The sequence below is a fragment of the Osmia lignaria genome, chromosome 14, assembly GCF_051020975.1.
Source record: "Osmia lignaria lignaria isolate PbOS001 chromosome 14, iyOsmLign1, whole genome shotgun sequence".
NCBI lineage: Eukaryota > Metazoa > Arthropoda > Insecta > Hymenoptera > Megachilidae > Osmia > Osmia lignaria.
In genome coordinates, this window is record NC_135045.1 from 7,871,004 (window position 1) to 7,890,104 (window position 19,101).

At 44.5% G+C, this 19,101-nt stretch overlaps 1 protein-coding gene across 3 annotated transcripts in view; it reads right to left on the reverse strand.

Annotated features, from left to right (window-relative positions):
• Window positions 1–2,540: 2,540 nt before the first annotated feature.
• Window positions 2,541–19,101, reverse strand: part of LOC117605531 (uncharacterized) — a 94,028-nt gene continuing 77,467 nt past the window's right edge. For all 3 annotated transcript variants that reach the window (XM_034326955.2, XM_034326956.2, XM_034326957.2), the window contains 2 exons: window positions 4,772–18,092; window positions 2,541–4,698 (listed from right to left, as the gene is read on the reverse strand). In XM_034326955.2, the coding sequence (XP_034182846.1) occupies window positions 4,196–4,698; window positions 4,772–5,408 (1,140 nt within the window). In that variant the 5' untranslated portion in view covers window positions 5,409–18,092 and the 3' untranslated portion in view covers window positions 2,541–4,195. The remainder of the gene's footprint in view (window positions 4,699–4,771; window positions 18,093–19,101) is intronic.

The following is a 19,101-nucleotide window of genomic DNA, read 5'->3' on the forward strand; positions in this document are numbered from 1 at the left end:
CCACTTCGGAGCACGGTATTTGTCCTACACCTACCATCCTTCCTAGGCCTCGCTTTTCTCGTCGCGACGCAGCGTGGCGAGGCGGCCTGCTCCGAAGGAGCGCGCGCGCGCCAACTCGAAGCGCTACGTAAGAGGGAGAAAGGTTGACAAGTGATCGCGGATCAGACAGGGGTTCATCCTTGCCGCAAAACACCGTCGAGTTGCTGGAAACGCGATGATCGCCGGACCGTTTACGGATTCGTCATCGCGACGGAGACGTCGCTTTGTTCTTGCACGCCGTGAGTTCGAAGGGGACGAGTTTTCGGCTTGCAGAGGGCTGCTATCAAAGCGATACTCTCGGAGGGTAAACGAGATTGGACCGAACCTTTTTCATTTAGGGATCAGAATGGTTTGATAGGTATTAATTGTTGAGATTCAAGGGTAGTATTTTGAGTTCTTATCAACTTGAGAGGAGTGTTTTTTATTGTTGCTTTATTCCTGAAAATTGTTATGTAATTATTACATCGCCATATATAATACTATTGCTATCAAAATAAAAAAAATATACCTCTGCTACATATGTATGTAGTCCAAGACCTACCCTCTTACCACTTCAATTCAAACTTCCCGCGCTCTCGTTCCAATCACTCTGGAGGGGTGCAATATTCAAATCCGCGAAACGCGATCGCACACCCATTCCACTCGATCGAACTACAAAATTCCATTTCGATCAAAAGTAACACGGTGGTTTTAACATACTCGGTAGAATATAAACAGTGCTCACAATTCAGAGTCCCGTGTACAGGGAGGACGGGTTTCGTCCGGGATAACGAAGTCATCACGTCAGGATGTCGATGTATTTCAGACTGACGTAATGAAAGCCTTTGGCTTTCGAAGGGATCCGCTGGAAGAACTCGGCCACGGTCGGAGTATTTCGGTCCGATTCGAGGCGCATTGCCTCGCGGCCGCGTGTCACTCTTTGCTCTTCACTTCACCTTCTCTCTCTGACGCGCTCCTGCTCACTGTTTTTTCGTCTCTCCTTCTCGCTTCTCCCTCGGCTCGCCCCATTAGAATTTCTAATAAAGCCGTCGCAGGTGTAAAAAACGTATCGGGACCCCCATGAATCACGTGTCGCAAAGCAGAGCCGCCAGGACACGTGTATCTGTTATGCCCTTCTCTCGACAACGCCACGCGGAAAAGGACGCTTTGCGCGACCTCCTCTTCCGCTCCCTCTTCCAGGCTTCACCACGTTGCTACCTCGTAATCTAGCGACTCGTTGGAGTGGAACGAGTCCAGGGAAGTAATTATTGTCGTTGATAGCAGGCCTTAAGTGGCCGCGAATTATCGTAAAGTACATTTGCATTCGTCGAGTAGCAAAGGGAGTTCGAAGATCCTCTAAGTGGCTCAAAGACTGAGATTATTTCAATAATAATTGCCTCTGTATGGAAATATTAAGTAATTAATGAAATTGATGGCTGTAATGAATGCGCTAATGTCTAATCGGCATGAAGCCGAAGATGTTTCTTTGGTGATGACATTTTTAATCACAGTGAATTTTGTTATCAATGATACAATGATTCGAGCGAGAAAGTTTAACAGACACGCAGATCTTATAATAGCAAACCCGTCAGGGCAGTCATATATTAACTTCTGCGTGGACGGTTTCAGGCGTTTGCATAAATAAGGGTTGCCAAGCTATGATGATTTTCTTTTTGCTGTTGATGGAATCGTAGGTTGTTGTTTCTTGTACATTCGTCTAACAGATACGTCCTTAATCTTCCTACGATGTTTGTAAAAACAAGCTAATTGTCTTCGACCTGCATAGAATTAATAAAATTATGAACATAAGGAAAGAATATCTGCAACAGAGATTACCATACCATAGACACCTCTTGGAAAAAAAGTTTATAAACTCTTTCAACAAGAGGAGGCGCGTTCTTGAGAGCTGATAAATTCCGCGCGGGTTACCCGGACAGGCTAGAGAGGAAAAAAAAAATATATTCAATTCGAGGTTCACAGCTAAGACGCGTTGCAGAAAATCCAATACGTATCCGTGTGCCGGCCATGATGGATTGCCGGAGCTATGGGAAACTATCTGTCAAGCACAATATCGACCCTCGCCCTCTTCGTCCAACCCCTACGAACCGAAGGTTCACTCTCGCCGCTGCTGTTCGTCTCAGGGTTGTGCTCTGCAACGTAGCTTCACCCAACACTACCATACAAACCTTTTCTCCCTCCTTTTTCCTTTCCCCACTTCTGGTCGAGCGGTTCGTGACCATTTCGCAAATGGCACATCTCCACCATAGATCCTGTTATTTGCATAAAAAGAAAAATAAAGTAGACCTCGTGGAATCTACGTTTAAAGTTGGCTGATGCTGATGCTGGCCACCAAGGTGACTGCTTTGATAAGGGTGAACCCTGATTCTCGTTAAAATGTTTTATCGTATGCCATTGATGGCTTCCGATCGGTAGATAACGAGTACACGATCCACAATTTAAGGGGGTCGTTCGTTGAATTGTTTTCGCTGGTCCATTTGGCGGGAAGGAACCTTCGCTGGCGGTCCAAATTAATTTAACTCTCCCTGTTTACGAAAACAAACGATTAAGTATCTTTAGAGGAATATACGCTTTTAGATTGCAAGTAATTTAATAATGTTAATTATGCTAATATCAATATAATGTCGATGAAGTAACAGTGGCCTTTATGAAATAATTTATTATCAGTCCCAAATATAGCGTTTATAAGATTATCTAATAAAACTTATATTAAATCGACTAGTATCTCTCTTAAAGTACAATTGTCCAAAAATATTTTCTAGCTTTCCTTAAACTTGTAATAAATAAATTTATATTACTAACAATAAGCTCTGTAATCCTACGATCATTGTACTTAAAAATATCATACCTCTTGTCCACCCAAGAGTTCGTTTAATTTTTATTTGAACATTTTTTATCACTTTAGATGTATAATAATATTTACACTGTTTTACTAACTAATAGGAACATTCAGCATCATTTGCAAAATTATTGCAACAGAATAGAAAATAAAGTTACCTTACAGATTAGTTAATTACCACCACGATTGAAGTGAAAATATACCTTAAACTAAGCACTGATTCGCACAAGTTTATAGACCTTAATGATCTTGTTTGGACGATCTATAAAATTCAACGATTACGCACTTATTGTTCTTCGAGCAACTCCAACTTGCAATTCGAGGGCGACACAAATTCGACGCTGCGAACTAATTATTACGATTGCAAGTTAAACTGGAAGGATTGTTAAAAGGAAAAAAAAGAATTAAGACCGCTGTTGCACGCACGAAGAACGTTTTCAGCCATCTTGTTGCGTGTGAACGGCGCAGCTGCTGAGCGCCCCCCCACTCTTCTTCATCCCTTAACTTTTCGACTCCCCAAGTTGTCGCCCTGTCCGCATCAAGTTATCGGTAAGTTTCCACTCGATTATAAACATTGTTCTTTTCATTCTTACGTTTGGCTTTGAATTTTATGCTAGTTCCAACGATAAGTTCTTCCTCTTTTTCTTCAGGTTCTTTCAGCGTCCATCAGCTTCTCCCGTTCGCGCAAATCTCTTCCAGAAAGCGACCGTGACGAAAGTGGAAACGCGACGATAGCCGAGTCATCGTCATTAATCAGCCGAGTATGAATTTTCAGCGGACGAGTCAAAATATTTTCGAAACTTCGTACGCGGTACTGGAAAGAGTGGCCGGGCGTGTTGTAGCGCGAACCGATTGGAGCGGACCGTGGCAAGCGAAATACGGCGTGAACGACCGCGCTTTCGGGATACCTGAGCCGCAGGATGCTCGGCTGTTTAGCTCGTTCAGCCATAAATCATAGTGGTTGCAGGGTCAGCTGGCCCGATCTTGTCCCGAACGGCATTCCCTGTTCACGATGCACCGTAAAGGTCGAACTTTGTCGTGCGATGCCTGTAATTTCCTTTCTTCTAGTTGTCTCTTATCTATTTGACGCTTGCACTCTGAATTGCCCGTGGAAATGTAGGTTCTTTAGCTGGCTAGTCCATGTTTGAGGTATCTTCGACTAGTTTGAATGTTTTTGTGATCAGAAAAGGGTTAACACGTTGATTGCCATGAAGGATCACTGATGGCTTTTAAAGTTAATCTCAAAATTGATTCCCAAGTAACCTATATACCTACAAAATTATATTAAGCAGTCTTATTTTCAATACTGATCCAACGTGTTCAGGATTCGGCATGATGCTGGAGCTTAGGCATCTGACTCCCATACATTTGCTTCTGGAAGTAACTATGCCCGTCGTACATGTTATGCTGCTGATGGCGATACTGAAGATAAGCTTCGTGAAGATGATGCTCTGGCATCACGGAAGTATGTTGAATAGACGTGGTAGCTTGTCCGATGGGCATCATGGTAGTCGTTGGAGTTGTCGTTGTCCCCGTGGCCAATAGACCTTCAATGGGCGATCCACTTTGACTGGTGGATACGATGTCCTCCATATTCGTTTCCAGCCCGTTGTAACTCAGTTTGCCATCTTTCTTCGCTTTCATGCGCCGATTCTGGAACCAGATTTTAATCTGGCGCTCGGTCAAGCACAGAGCCTGCGCTATTTCTATGCGACGTCTTCTGGTGAGGTACCGATTAAAGTGGAATTCCTTTTCCAACTCGAGGGTTTGGAAACGTGTGTAGGTTTGTCGTGTTCGTTTGTGCCCAGCGCCATTCGTGTCCCCTATAATGTTAAGTGAAAAGTCAGCGAATGAGGAGTTAGGAGTTATAAATTTTTAAGTTAGGTTTTTACGTACCACTGGAGTAAGAAGACTTCATCCATGGATAGTCCACCTGTCGTTGCGCCTGATCTTCCGCGTACTCAGCCTCATTAGGGCTTTGCTTCCCATCATTATTATTATTCACATAGCTACCGTATCCCTGTTGAACGCTATAATCGGTCGGTGAACCTGGTGTCACTATCGAGGGTGTCACGCAGCTGCTGGAATGCGGCTGCGCGGGGTAGGCTTGATAGCCCTGCAAGTATCTATTTCGCGTTTCCGGCTGTTGAACACGATCCTGAGTATCCGCCAGGTACGCCGCGATAGGCGAGGTTCTATCCGTCGAGGACGTCGGTGTATACGGCGGAGTTTGGCAAGAAACGTAAGGAATACTCTGTGCAGGCGGTGACGTCACAGGTTTTCCGGTCGAATTAGCATAACCCTCTGCGATTGCCTCTTTCCCATGACGCAAAAGAGTCTCCAGGAGGCTGGAAGGGGGCGAGAGCTCCTGGTTCGCTCTCTGAGTGTAATCCGAGCTGGAGTGCAGCTGCTGATGCGTTGCGTGATACCCGCTATCAGGATACATAACCTGTTCGCCGGATCGATCACCGATTGACGATTGATAAGGCCAGTAGTCCGACTCGCTGTTGGCGAAGTACGCGGAGCTGGCCATCGCGATTGGAGGGGCAACTACGAAAGCACCAGAGACAACGCGATTATCTGTTACGATGAATCTCAAACAACACTGGTCCGTCCACTTCGAGGAGAGCACATTTCACGAGTAAAACTGGTCGGAGGACACTGTGACGTGTACACACTGCGTTTTCCTCACTTGATATGCAAAAGACACTCGGTGTTTAATATAAAACACACTGAAAACGACGAAGAAGTTCCTTCAGCACTGTCGACAAAGTCTGTGCACAGAGTATTCCAGGGAACGACAGCACAGAGAGAGGTACTCGCCAGGCAGCGAGGCCGACTTACAATGAAATGAAACGAATCCTGTCCCCGTGACGATTTTCGACCGTCCACGGTACACAGGGGTTCCACGCGTGCCAAAAAGGGCACCCCGGCAAACTTTCACCGGGTTTATTACCGTACCACGCGGACAGTGGCTCCCCGGCGGAGGTGGAGGGGACGACGGGACTCTACCCTTGGGTCTACGGGGTTCCCCGTGTAGCGCCTCCCGTTTCAACTCGGGCTACCGCAGGGGTGCTCTCCGCTTCTATCAGCTGCCCTTTGATTCAGAGTTAAGGCCACCCCCGATACACGCAGACGATTTTCGATCTGTGCCACAATCCCCTCCCACTATTCACGCTATTCACACAAAACCCATATTGGTTCCCCTTCGCACCCGACCTCGCACAATGCCTGCCATGTGTGCAACCCCCTTTGCCGGCTTGGCTGCGTACCGAGGGCAGCCTATCGGCGACGAGCGACCCCCATGGATGGAAGCTGACGAGCGAGCGAGCTCTGATAAAATCGGGGAAATTGATAAGTGGCTTTTAATGATGCTTCTTAAAAGGGAGGAGGCTGTTTTTTAACGGGCCCGGGAGCTGGTTGTTGATGATAGATTGCTGAGTTATTTATGGGTTGTTTCGGTTGTTCCTCAGGTGACAGAATTAGGGTTAAGATTTAATCATGTATTTATCAGGCGAAGAGAAGGAACGGGGTCAATGGTTAGCTCAAATTTTTTAATTAAAACAGAGCTCTACGAGTGAAACTTGACAATGCACCAGCATGATTGATGGTCCGGTTGGATGAAATATGTCTCCAATTTTGTTTTTGGAAAATTTTTCGAAGTTCCGAGTGTTTTTCCGCGTTTTTATCGAGAAACCGGAAAGACTGAAATAGATATTTCGAAGCGGGTAAACAAAGAGAGCTCGACGAAGCTAGACGCAGGCAGTCTTGCGAGTGACGTCTCTTTCTAGAAGCCTGACCGGCGACGATTAATCAACCCTGTTGAACCCTCTCTCCTCTTTCCCGTTATATACACGTGCATTTAGCACGTCTCTTCTGCCCCCGTTCACCTTCTGTATTTTCATTAATCCCACTTTCGTCTCGGCGCATTTGCGAGGAGGGGAAACGAGCCGAGAGGAAAGGCCGAAGAAAGCTGAAGAATTATGAAAGTAGGCTCGACCACTTCGGGAGGGAGAGCCCTTCCATTTCGGCTCATCATGGACAATCGAAATCTTTTTCTATACTGAACACGTTTCTATCCTTTGAATGCTTCAATTATTTTTGTAATAATTTTATCATGAATAAATTTATTTTAAAAAATGTCAAATCCCTACATTTATTTTCCCGAACCAATATTCTTCTAAACACATTAAGAAATCAGTGTCTACGGTGAAACCTCAAAGAAGTAGGGAACGAAAATGTAACAAATGACTATCTTAATGTTCCTATACAGCCTCCGCTAAGTCTTTCATTTGTTAAAAATCTAATTAAGCAAGAAAAAAGGCGTGAACGTTGTCAACCAGGTAATTGGAGCACAAAAGGTTGAAGCGGGATTAAGTAAGACACAATCGTCAAAGCTAATGATCGGCTCGCGCTTAAACGGGCCCGCTTGGAAACAATTATCGTCCGGAGGAAGATAATAGACGGCTTTGCGGACAAACTATAAATAGTAAAGCAACCCCGAAAAAACGTGATTGATGATGCGTTCGTCGTGGTGACCAAACCTACGGGGACTCCGAACGACTGATCAGGATGGACACGCGTCCGCACCACTACGTCCAACCATCATCCACACGTATCTGAAACCTTCACCAACACCAGCACGCAAATGATGCTGAGAGAACAACGCAGGAGTTTGAGCTCGCGTGTGCAAGAGAGGAAAGACCACGATGATAATAAATAATAATCCGCAAAGGGCGATACTTGTGGGAAGCGACGAGGGTCCCGACAGGGACGTTTCGCGGACCGTAAATGATTTTACCTACTGACTTCATTTTCCCTAGTCCCGGGAATCTCTGCTGTACTGTTTTTTTTTTAGTTTAGGACCGAAGAATATGAGGGATCCGATCATTCTGAATTGTAATTTTGATCACTTCTTCGATACTGATATTAAAAAATAAATATTCACAAGCACGATTAGAAATTGTAATTACACAATAAAATTAATGTTTCCTCCTGTTCATTGTTAAGCAACAGAGGCAACGAGTAGTACGGTAAAAGAAGGAGTGGGAGAAAAAAAGGCAGGTTCTTATTTACAGCGGGACCAAAGCAGACACGTAGTATTAAGCAAACTACCTGAACGACACCTGGGATGACGTATTGCAGCCAAAGTGCGCCGTCTTTATACTTTATGAGTCCGCTTCATAAATAGCATCGTCCCTTAACAACCGAGCAGCTCGAAGACACGCGCCTCCCCACGCGTTATCCCCACGCCGTACTTGTACACCACGCTAGCCGTGGTGTCTTCATTTTTGCGTCGGCCGTGTCGCACGGTCACTTTGGAACACCATAAACAGAATTATTGCCAGCTGTTCCACGTTTTTGTCACGCAGGTATACAAGAAGGCGAACCGTCGACGAAAAATTCCCCGGCTACGTGCAATAAAACTTTCACTCCTGACCACCCTTACCTTCTGTTTTGTTTCTTTTTTTTTCTGCTGGAAATCTGTCACGCACTCGTGTTCTTTGATTTTCAATGGTCAGGCTACCTTGATGATCTGCTGAAGTTTGGACACGTTGATTCTTCATGGAGGTAGGTCGAAGGTAGGCTTGAGGGAAGAATTCTGGGTTTCAGTACCTTAAAACGGTGCAGAGTTTTGTAAATACAGCAATCTAGTGCTCTAGTGTCTTGGAACTAATTTTCTTTAAACGAAAGGAAAATTTTTAAGTTTGGTCACATAGATTTTTCTTGATGGATTCTGGGCTCTATCGAACCAGTTACATTTCGAATTCGGATTCTTGGTTCGTAGGACAAATTAAATTGGGGCTTCGCGTTGCGTGAAATGGCGCGGCATCTCGGGGGCTAACATATGTGCCCCCATCCGCCCTGTGTACCTCGAAGGGAGAGAATGTTCACCGGTTTGTAGGGTGGCGTTTGCGACCATTTGGGAAAATTGGAAATATCGGGATCAAGCCAGGCGGCCTCTATTATTGTTCGATTGATTTATATTTTGTTTGCGTTACTCTACAATCAACTATCTGGATCCATCCGAATCAAATCCAGTTCGTCGTTAAAAGATCTCTATGTTTGCTGGGCTGTCCATTCCTTTTTTTTTAATATTAAAAGTATTAATTAATTAAATTAATAAAATGTAATATGGCATTAATCCATATGTGGACTATCAGCTACCATTAGAATTAAAATTAGAATCCAAAAGAAGGGAAATTCAAAATGGATGACTGTAAGCAGAAAGCCACGGGTTTAATGGCAGCGTTATAGCGAACACGAGACGAACAGGCGTTTCGGGGCGGAGCGGTAAAACCGCTGAGCAATCGTTCGAAGGGTGGCCAATCTTTTGGATAGAGGTAACGAGAACTGGAGCAAAAAGCGCGATACCTTTTCTTACTTTAACGACCCGATCTTTGCAACAGGGTACGCAAAGTAGATGTGAATTTTTCTACTTTATAAATAATTATCTACGAGATGAACGCCACGTGTGAATATCACTCATTTCGTCGTCGGCTTAGAAACTCTCAAAGTTTCAAAACTGACGCGTTTAATAAGCTTTCTACAAACCCCTCCTAATTCTAAGCAGGTACAAGAAGTGTTTACAACGTTGTCCTTCTTTTGAATTTGAAATCCCAATTGGCTCCTCGACAGATTAGGACCCAGAGGGTAAATATTGACACTTATTAGTCAATGGTTAATTCCTTGAACATCGGACACGCGCGTTGTTTAAACGCCCAAGGGATTTGCATTGTGTCGAAATAGTGAATAGCTTTCTTGCCGAAAGCCAAGTGATCGCTATGCGACGAACCGACAACCCTCCCTAAGGAATTTCGAAATTTAAACGCGGCCAACCCTGCCCTTTCGGTTCACGAACCGACGACATTGCGAAGGGGAGAAATTTTCTATGAAGAAAGCAGTTTTTAACCGTTAACTAACAATCAGTAATAGTAACTATATTGGTATCATAAAAGATGGAGATATGTTTTTTTCCACTCAAACCTTGTAGCAATAAATATTGACTGAAGCATTCTGTTAATTCAAAAGTAGAAACTAGTTTCGGATGGAAGCCGCGCACTTTCGACTGGAATGAATATGAAAACAAGTTTGTTCGAGGAGAAACCTTGTTCTTTTCAGGAAACCGACTTGTGCTTAACTGATTAATATTTAACAAGTGTTTATTACACCATCGTCAGCCAGAAAATTTCATCATTGCGTTTAGTTGCCTATAAACACGGTAAACGTTCTATTGATGCGATCTATGAATTTATTAAGGCGTCTAATAATATTTGTTTTATTTGTTCAAGTCAACTTACATGTTGAACCATAATCAACTCCCGATTATCTATACATTGATTTTACGATTACGTATCTTTGAATTCGAGTAATATTTATCTAACTGGAAAGTTATAACCAGTTTCCTTAGTTTCACTCCTTCAACGCTATCATAAAAATCATCGAAAACGAGAAATGAATTTCGAATGTGCCTTCATATTGTTGAATTAATTTCAAAACTACTCAAACCACTAAGTACACGTAAAAGAGAAACCAATTCGATTATCAACCCTTCTAACCCCTAACGACCCTCGAATCTCCAATTAAATCCACTCCGAAGCAAATCATTTACCTCTGTAAATCCGTGAATTACTTTGCTAAAGTTATCGATCATGAAGGACATCGTGGACCCTCCAGACCTCTATAAAGCAATGGAAAGAAAAGAGACAAGTCCGTTGGAAAAAGCCTGACGAGAGGGGAAAAGAGGATGAGGAGGCAGTGAGAAAGTCTTCACGGGATCCTGAGCAACGTTATCGATCCCGCATTCGTTTGTATAACGTGTTTACTTCTCACCGCAGAGATATCTTCTCTCTCCGCTCATAGTCTCTCTTCGGATGTCTGTTCAGACTGCGAGCGGTCCGAGAACGAGGCACCCTCTTTCTCGATCGAGCTCAGCAGGGGTGGATCCACGGTGAACGCGAAACTCCAAGGGAGAGAGGGGTGCATGGGGCCGTACCGAGTATCATTTATCAAGTCCGGGTCTGTCAATCCGGGGAGCATTGATACGATGATGGTCCAGCGACGCCACGACGCTCCTCCGTCGCGATGCTGATGTTTTTTCTATTAACAGTCCCTGCGACTGTTTGCTATTCAACGTTAACTCTTCCGCCGAGGTTGATAATTGTACATTAATGACTAAAAAATTGATGAATAACATATTTTCTGCATCAAACGATGGTATATCGTTCTGTGTCGTTGGCAAAAGGGGCCGGGGGTGGTTTTTGCCTCGGCCTCGTGGCACAGTTCGCTAATTGCTCCAAGTGTTTAAGGTGCGTGCCAAATTTGGGAGTGGTCCGAGCGAGAGGTTGTAAGTGCGGCCGTCTATGGCAAGCCGCTTGTTTCCGGGACACGCGAAACTCTCGTTAACTTCGACCGCGCGATATTGTATTGCGCTTTGAAGTCGTGCTTCGACGAAGACGCCGGCTGCGAGCGAGGACCTGAATGGGGAAAAAAGTTCCAGCATCGAGACTGGAGTTTAATGGAGGCTCCTGGAAACGATAACGTCGATAACGTCGTTAAACAAGAAGGGAAACAAGAGCGAATAATGGAAAATATTTGAGAGAATTATCTATAGCTGAATTAATGGAAAACATAAAAATTATTACAAGACCTTAGAGCAGCTTCGCTCACGCGAATTGCATTCATACATATTATACGCATTAATTTTATTCGCACTCAGCACCGGTAAATTCTCTCACGAACGTGATTAATGCACATTAATTAAAGATGAGGTTGGAGTAACGCGTTGATACAGTCTATGGAGAGGAATCGAACCAAAAAACGAGCCTTTGTTCCATTACTTCTATAATAGGAAAAAAAAGAAGAGATTGATTCAAATTGTGCAGGAAAGAGGTCGAAATTCCAGGGGAAGTTAGTCCGCAGAACACGAGGATGCCACGAAGCTCGACCAACAAGCCGGCAATGCATCGTTAGCCGGGATGGTTGGCAGATAAATGACGTGGTTGGCTCGCATCTGACGTGAATGAAGCCAGGATGGCTTACCTACGTGTCCGTCGGCGGTGCGTGTACCTACGGGACCCACGGTGATCGCAATGACTACCTAATGATACATTGAGCAGCGTTTTGCTAGCGAGCCATCAACGACTTTACGTGGTTTTCCTTCGAATTAACCTTTTCTACGTGAAGATAGAAATGATGATCATGTAACGTGTATTTCTTTCTGCGAAATAAAGAATCATTTAGTATCAGATCTCTTTTAATATTAACTAAGGTTAAGCCAGCAAAACAGCGGCCTTGATAACACGTAGCATGGTTACCCAGTTTTACGTCATTCGGCGATTTTCCGCGGTGCGTCGTTTCTTTCCATCGGCTCTGCTATCACTGTTGAACAGAGAATATCAGTTGCTACGAGCGTAAGCATTTTCGTGGTCAATAACCGATTGGAGTATCGGCATACACGTGATACGCGCTAATCACTGGTTTATTCCTTGAAACGACGATTGTGAAAGTTGCAACCGCGAGATAAATGCGAGCGTCGTCGCAGAACACCAATAATATATTATTGGAATGTGTTTTAAATGATTGCGATAATTTTTTATAATATTGAATAAAAAGTGTAACGAAAACGTAACAAGCTCAATTCTGAGCGGTCTACGTGACGTTCAGAGATAAGTTTCGAGGAAATTGTTTCTTTTTTCTTTTTCGTAATGGCTAACAAGCTTAATTACTAAAAAGTAACTACAATCGAGGCAACGATCATTATCGAATAACCAATGAATCGGAGGAGGGCAGAGTAGATCGCCGGTTACAATTATCGTGACATCGACGACTGCTGGAAAAAGAATTAGAGTTTCGAGCGGAAAGAAGGGTGGGATGGATAGTAGGATGGTGAACCGAGGTTAGCGGCAAACGGGTCTCGGTTACGTCGAAATAGAAATTCAATTGATCTTGTCCGGTAGTGTCAGGCAATCCATCTTGTTCCTTCCGCAGCGTCCAAAAGGCGCGTCTCTGCCTCGAATCCAGAGAAGCTTTCCGCGTTTTCTCGTTCTCCAGCTTTCGTTGCCGCGACGCGACGGCCAACGATTCCGTTCGTCGCAGAAAAAACACTGGACAGCTGTCCGGCCGACCGCCAAACTGCTCATTAATTACGTTCCTGGAGCCCACTCACACGTCCGCGAACGGTTGTTTGTCTTTTCGTCCAGTTTTGTCGTGTCATCGTCGTTCTGAATAAAAATCACCCTGCGAATCGTCACAGCGATTCGTCCTTCAGCCATTTCCGCTGTTTTATTCGCGATTCGAGTCACGAGGCCGGTATTTGCCGTTTTGTAACGGTGTTTGATAACGGGCAAGGATAATTCTATGTGCCTAATTTCACTTTCAAAGGACCCTGGTTCACACGTATTCCATTCTTCCATTTCTAAGGAAAATTTTCAATCTTTTCGTAATTGCTCGATGCTGATCTACCGATCAATACACAACACCTCCCGCAAGATTCTGCTCTATAGTTAAGAGAAGTGATTTTCTCAACCAGGAAACCGCTCGTTTCCCGTCGATGCAACAATCGAACGCGATCGTAGACAGATAAATTGCTCGCCAGCTGCCGATCCGTACACCGTCGTAAGATAATAACGATTATTCTCGGATTACCGATTTTATCCTGAACGACCGAAACGAGATATCGCCGAGATAAAGGTGGCCGCGATACGCAAGGCCGGCTACCTGCTTCGCGTTGATGCGCGTGCTTCCACGGCGTCGACTAATTGGTGGTACAACTTTATTACTCACCGTTAAGTAATGACGGGCCATGCTAAGTGCGCCGGTTTAAAGACCATGAAAGGGAACGCCGATGCAGGCGGCTGATAAACATGGTACCGCGTCCGGGGATCAACGTGACGCAGACCACGAAGGGGTGCCTTCTTTAATAAGGCGATAAGGGTCACGATTCGAGCGATTTCCAATGGCCCCTGGCGATTCCTCCGTCATTCGAAACCGACGAACACGGTGAACGCCTACATCCGGTTGATCTGCGTGCTAGTTTAAAGAGCAAGCAAACTGTCCTTTGAAGAGATAGGAAGTTGCTAATGAAAGGGTTGTTCAATATATGAGTTTTTATATAATTTGTATGTGATTTTGGTGAAATAGATATTGAAAATGGACTTAGAAACTTTTTCCTCGGTCTTTTTCATACCATGCTTCCCTCTTTGGAGTTTTTGAAATTTCACTTTGAAATTTTTTTAACTACAACAGAGGAGGCAGAGAAATTTCTAAGTTCCTGGTATTTATAACAAGGTAGGATGCGAGCAATAATCCAACAATATACATCGGGTGCATCATCCAATCCAGTGATCGGATGCAAGAGCTGGAAATGACTGAATGGTTGAGTCACGGGTCAAAGTCACGGGGGTTCTCCAGGCTGGAAAGTCAATCTGGATTAGAAAAAGAAGTCCAGGCGTTAGCAGCTACTTGCGGATAATTAATAATGTCGGGATCAAAAGTGTGCCCATTGAATGTTCGCTCATTCACAAACGATCTTTCTCCGCCCAGATGAATGCCGGACCAGATCGTTACAAGGGTATTCTACGGGCGTGCCTCGTACGGGTGTCTTCAGGTCAATACCGGCGGTTCGTTGAATACAATTATTAATGCCGTCATTAAGAGCATTTACCATTTTTTAATGCGAACGATCGGAAAGAAATATAAATCATATCCCTCCTTCTTTCTCTCTTCTTCGCTGCGTCTTCACGCGATCCCAGCTTGCACTCCATGACCCTTTTCAACTTTCTCTTTCTCTCTCTCTTTTTTGGTCACTTAGTAAGGGAAGAAAAATTGGGCCAGGTATGATTTAGTCTATGAATTTTGGTACCCAGCGAGGGGTGCACCCAAACCTCGATGTACCCTGTAAAACACACTATCGTAAGTTTAGCTTTTATAACCAAATACAGCAGCAAAGTAACATTAATGATGAGAAATAATTATTTTGACAGAAGCAACGTTTGTTAATAATAATAAGAAAACACGGGACACAGATCCCTGCAAGCACGTGTAAAGACAACCTTTCTAAATTCCCATTAGAATCCACGAGAGGTGGATTTAACGTTCTCCTAGTTGTCTGTGTCTTTAATGAAGCCGCATCGTCTTGCTTGCAGTTATAAATTACGACGAAAGAGTTAACCGGTTCGCAAGAAACAGCGGGAAACAGGGTCCGTGGAAATTCGGTCGTTCTATCCTGGCGAATGTATTTTAATCGCGGTTAAAAGAGAGGCTCTACCACGGGGGCGAAACGCGTCTCTCTGTAAGAGACACGTGTCAACGCGATAAATCGTGCCGATGTCCGACATACGGTTTGCTTTGGACGGCAAATTCAGTAGCACGCATATATAACACGTACGCTTGTACAGTATAAACCTTGCAGAGGCGTAGCCGTTTAACATTCATCACGTTTTACCTTATTTTCAATCTCAACACGAATTAATTGGACGAATTAACCCATAGACCGGCACATTCGTCGAAAATGTTCAACCGCCAGTCTGACGAATTTATTATTCTTCCCATTAGAAAGAGGACACATTCTAAGACGGTGATTTGTCTCTCTCAAGTTAAAATTATTGATTTCTTTATGAAGAGACTTTTCAAGATAGATTCGTTTCCAATGGGCTCGAGATTCACGACAATGGAACAACCGAAGATGTTGCAAGCGAATGTACAATGAGCAGGCGATGATTCTTCGACGCGGTTCAGGGATGATTTCCAAGGCGGACAGAAGAAGGCTCGAGAAGCATCGTAGAGATTATATGGGGCGCGTCCATTCTAAACGTGTTACTCTATTTTCTCTCCCCTGTGTCTCTTTCTCTCTTCCTTTCTTTCCCTTTCATGCTCCTTTCGATCTACTTCTGTCACCCTACTCTTCTTTCTTTCCCGCTTCTGCACGACCGGGAACCGCGTTACGCGTGGTTTCCGCCTGCACCTCGGCCGATTATTTGTTGCTTCCGCTCTTTGAAAACTATTTTCAAACCGTAAAGTCTTTGCAAGATCAACTCGAATCTCAGATTGAGCGATTAAGTGCCATCGAAACACGCTAAAGCGAAACCCTTTTCAACTATCCCGCCAATTATTCTCTAGTAAGTAATTGCAAAAATTCTCCCGGAACAATTTCCTAAATGACAAACGATCTTCATTAAATGGATTGATGATTCACGCGTTTAAAATGATGATTTCTACTGTGAATCTCGTTTCGTTAAAAGTTTCCACTTTTAGCGACACGGTCTCAATCCGATCGTGCAATTAATTATCAATACGATTCAGAGTAAGCAGCGAATCGTTCGGATTCGCGGAATCGATAAGAGTCTCGTGTCCGTCCAAATGTCCCTATGATTTAGAGGGACTGGAGCGTCTGTGTGTATTTCGAATAAAGTGTCCAGCGGTGAAAAATCGAGACCGATGATCCAGGTAGGCGGTCGTAGGTTCTTCAGAAACCGCGACTCGTCGCTAGGGAGTTATGGCGCCGACTGGTGGCACGCCTGTGAACCGCTCGCCTGAAGAGGGCGTTATCGGGCGGCTTAATCGAACGATTAATGCACGGTACGCGTAAAAGTATCCGAGAACGAAAGCGGGCCGAAAGGGAAACAGGCTGAGAATTAGCCGGCATGAATGAACTAACTGGACAGACGCTCGTTAAGAGTTGGATCTCGATTCGAACTCAATTTCAATAAAACAAACACTGACCGATTGACTAATTATCGACTCTGACCAGTTTGGACCAGACTGTCCAGATCAATACGACTGCCAACCGCGAGTACCTTCTCCTTCTTCAGATCTTGAGAGATAATTTCGACACGAGGAATCCGGATTTTTATCGTACACCCGATTGAACCTTAATAATGACTTCTCGGTTAATTAACGATAATTAACATATTTCAAAAATGGATCAACATTTTTGACTGAAATTTTTACCGAACCTGAGTAACATTTTTTACCACAAGGTAGAAGTTGCTGGAGATCGCATAATTTCTACCCGAGCAAATATTTTGATGATCCGGTGGCCCAGCGGGGAACGCGGAGGCAAAGCCGAAGAGCAACTCGCATCCCCCATTAATCGAGGATCCAACAACTCGGCCGATGGTACCGCCTCGAATTTCCCTGGACACTGATTAAGCAACGCGAGTGTCAGCTTAATATCCAGATGCCCCGATAAAGACCTTACGGCGAAGTTCCGGGCGATCGTGGAGCGAGATAGATGGACCGTCCACCGGACGCGCGCGTCCACATCGAAAAGGCAGCAAAATATTCGAAACGAATGGCTCGTGTCGGCTTGGACACGGCTACCGTGCATTTGTCCGCTCGTTCCCTTCGAACAGATCGTATTAATCTGTCGCTAATGAGCAGAACCCGATCGTTGGACGGAAAGGTAAGGGGAGGTGTATCATCCGCGAGATACGAAGGACAGGCTCATTACCGGCCAACCAGCGTGTGCTTCGCGACCGGTTCAATATTTAACGCGTCTCGAGGCGTTCCATCACCTTTCGATATCTCGACACCTGGCCACGGGATTAGGGGACGCTGTATGCGTACTCGAATCGATTACTCCTGCCTATCGATTCACTTATCCCTGATCGTTGCGCGCTCATTCCTGGAGGGGATCGCTGATGTTGAAGAAACGTTTGCTGAACATCCAGCGATGCAAATGAGCTAAATAAATTTATGTAATGCAAGCGTCTTATTTGCTGCTTTTTAAGTTGTAATATTTATCCAAACCGTATAAATAGGTTGAAATAATATTCCTCGTTCAAGTTTTTAATTTTTCACTTGATGGATGACGGGAGGACCTAACGAAAATCAAAACTACGCCCGATTTTTCCGCATCAGACGATCGTTGAATAGCTCCGCGCGTTCGAACGCGAACGTCTTGCGTAGAAGAGTAGATACGATTGACCAGGGTCGCTGTCAGCCCCGAAGTCAGGTTTGACGCCAGCCGGAACGATTTATCAGAATAATGCACACGCCATTACCCCGGTGTCCCCGCCTTAAAACCAAGATCTTGATTTCGCGCTAGGTCCTGTGCTAGCTAGCAAGCATTCGACTTTTCTTCTTCGTTCCCTTATAACATCCGATCCTAGCTGTTAACATCATTACGGTTGCAATCCAGACAGAAGTAAGAAAAAAAATGTTGTTCCCTTTGCGGAACTGGGGTGAATTTCTTCTTCGTATCATTGCGGTTGATCTGCAACAAAAAGGGAAAGATCTTTGAAACAAAGTTCCATGAGATTTGTGACTGTCAGAAAAATGACTGATGAAGTTTTTCAATTGACCTCTTTAAGTAAAGTGTTTTTTCATCCGTAATTTTCGTTTCATCGAGTATCGACCGAACGAGAATGGAAACAATAGTAGCAATTTGTTGGAAGAACGAGGGTTTGCCCTGTGAATTCCATTGAAAGCGTGTCCCCGTGGAATTTCACGTGCATGCCTGTCCTCGTTCCGACAACATAAAACGCGGTAATCCGAGATCAATTCGCGCGAACGGAACAGGAGGAGCTCGCGTTTTAGTTCCAATTAAAAGCGGTCGAAGCGTCGGGCAAATTTACGACGAGTTGATTAATGGGCTGGCCAGGTATTTGTCACGTTGTTTACGAACAGCCGAAAGAATAAGTTGACTAGTATAACTGACCGTGGATAGCCGGCCAGATTTATCGCGTTATTATCGACCCGTCGTTCGTCCACGGTCACGGCGGAAAACTGTAATTGAAAGACACGAAAACTATTCGACAAGGATGGAAATCAATACCCGTGAAACTAATTAGAACCGATCAAGTTTGGATCGCGCAATGATCGGATACGAAATACTGAATCCATTTATAAATTATTTTTAGCAGAAAGCTGAAATCCAAGGGTGCAAAATATGGTACCGAGATGTTGATTAGAAGAAATCAAGATGAAGGTAGATGCAAGAGACTCTCGCACCTCTTGACATACTTAAATTCTTTTGGCAACGAAGGTATCGACAAGCAGAAGAAGCTGGTCTGACCCGTGTGTGTCGCGAGCTGAAAAGGTTCTACTACCATGACTGCCGAGATTTATCGTTTAAACGCGCACTTACGGTCTCGGCAGAGGGTATTGCATCACACACAAGCGACGATAAATCATCAAAATACGAGCCGATGACGGGGCGCAAAGAAACAGCATTTAACACAGCGCGACAACTTAGAAGAGATCCATGATCCGAGAAATCATTC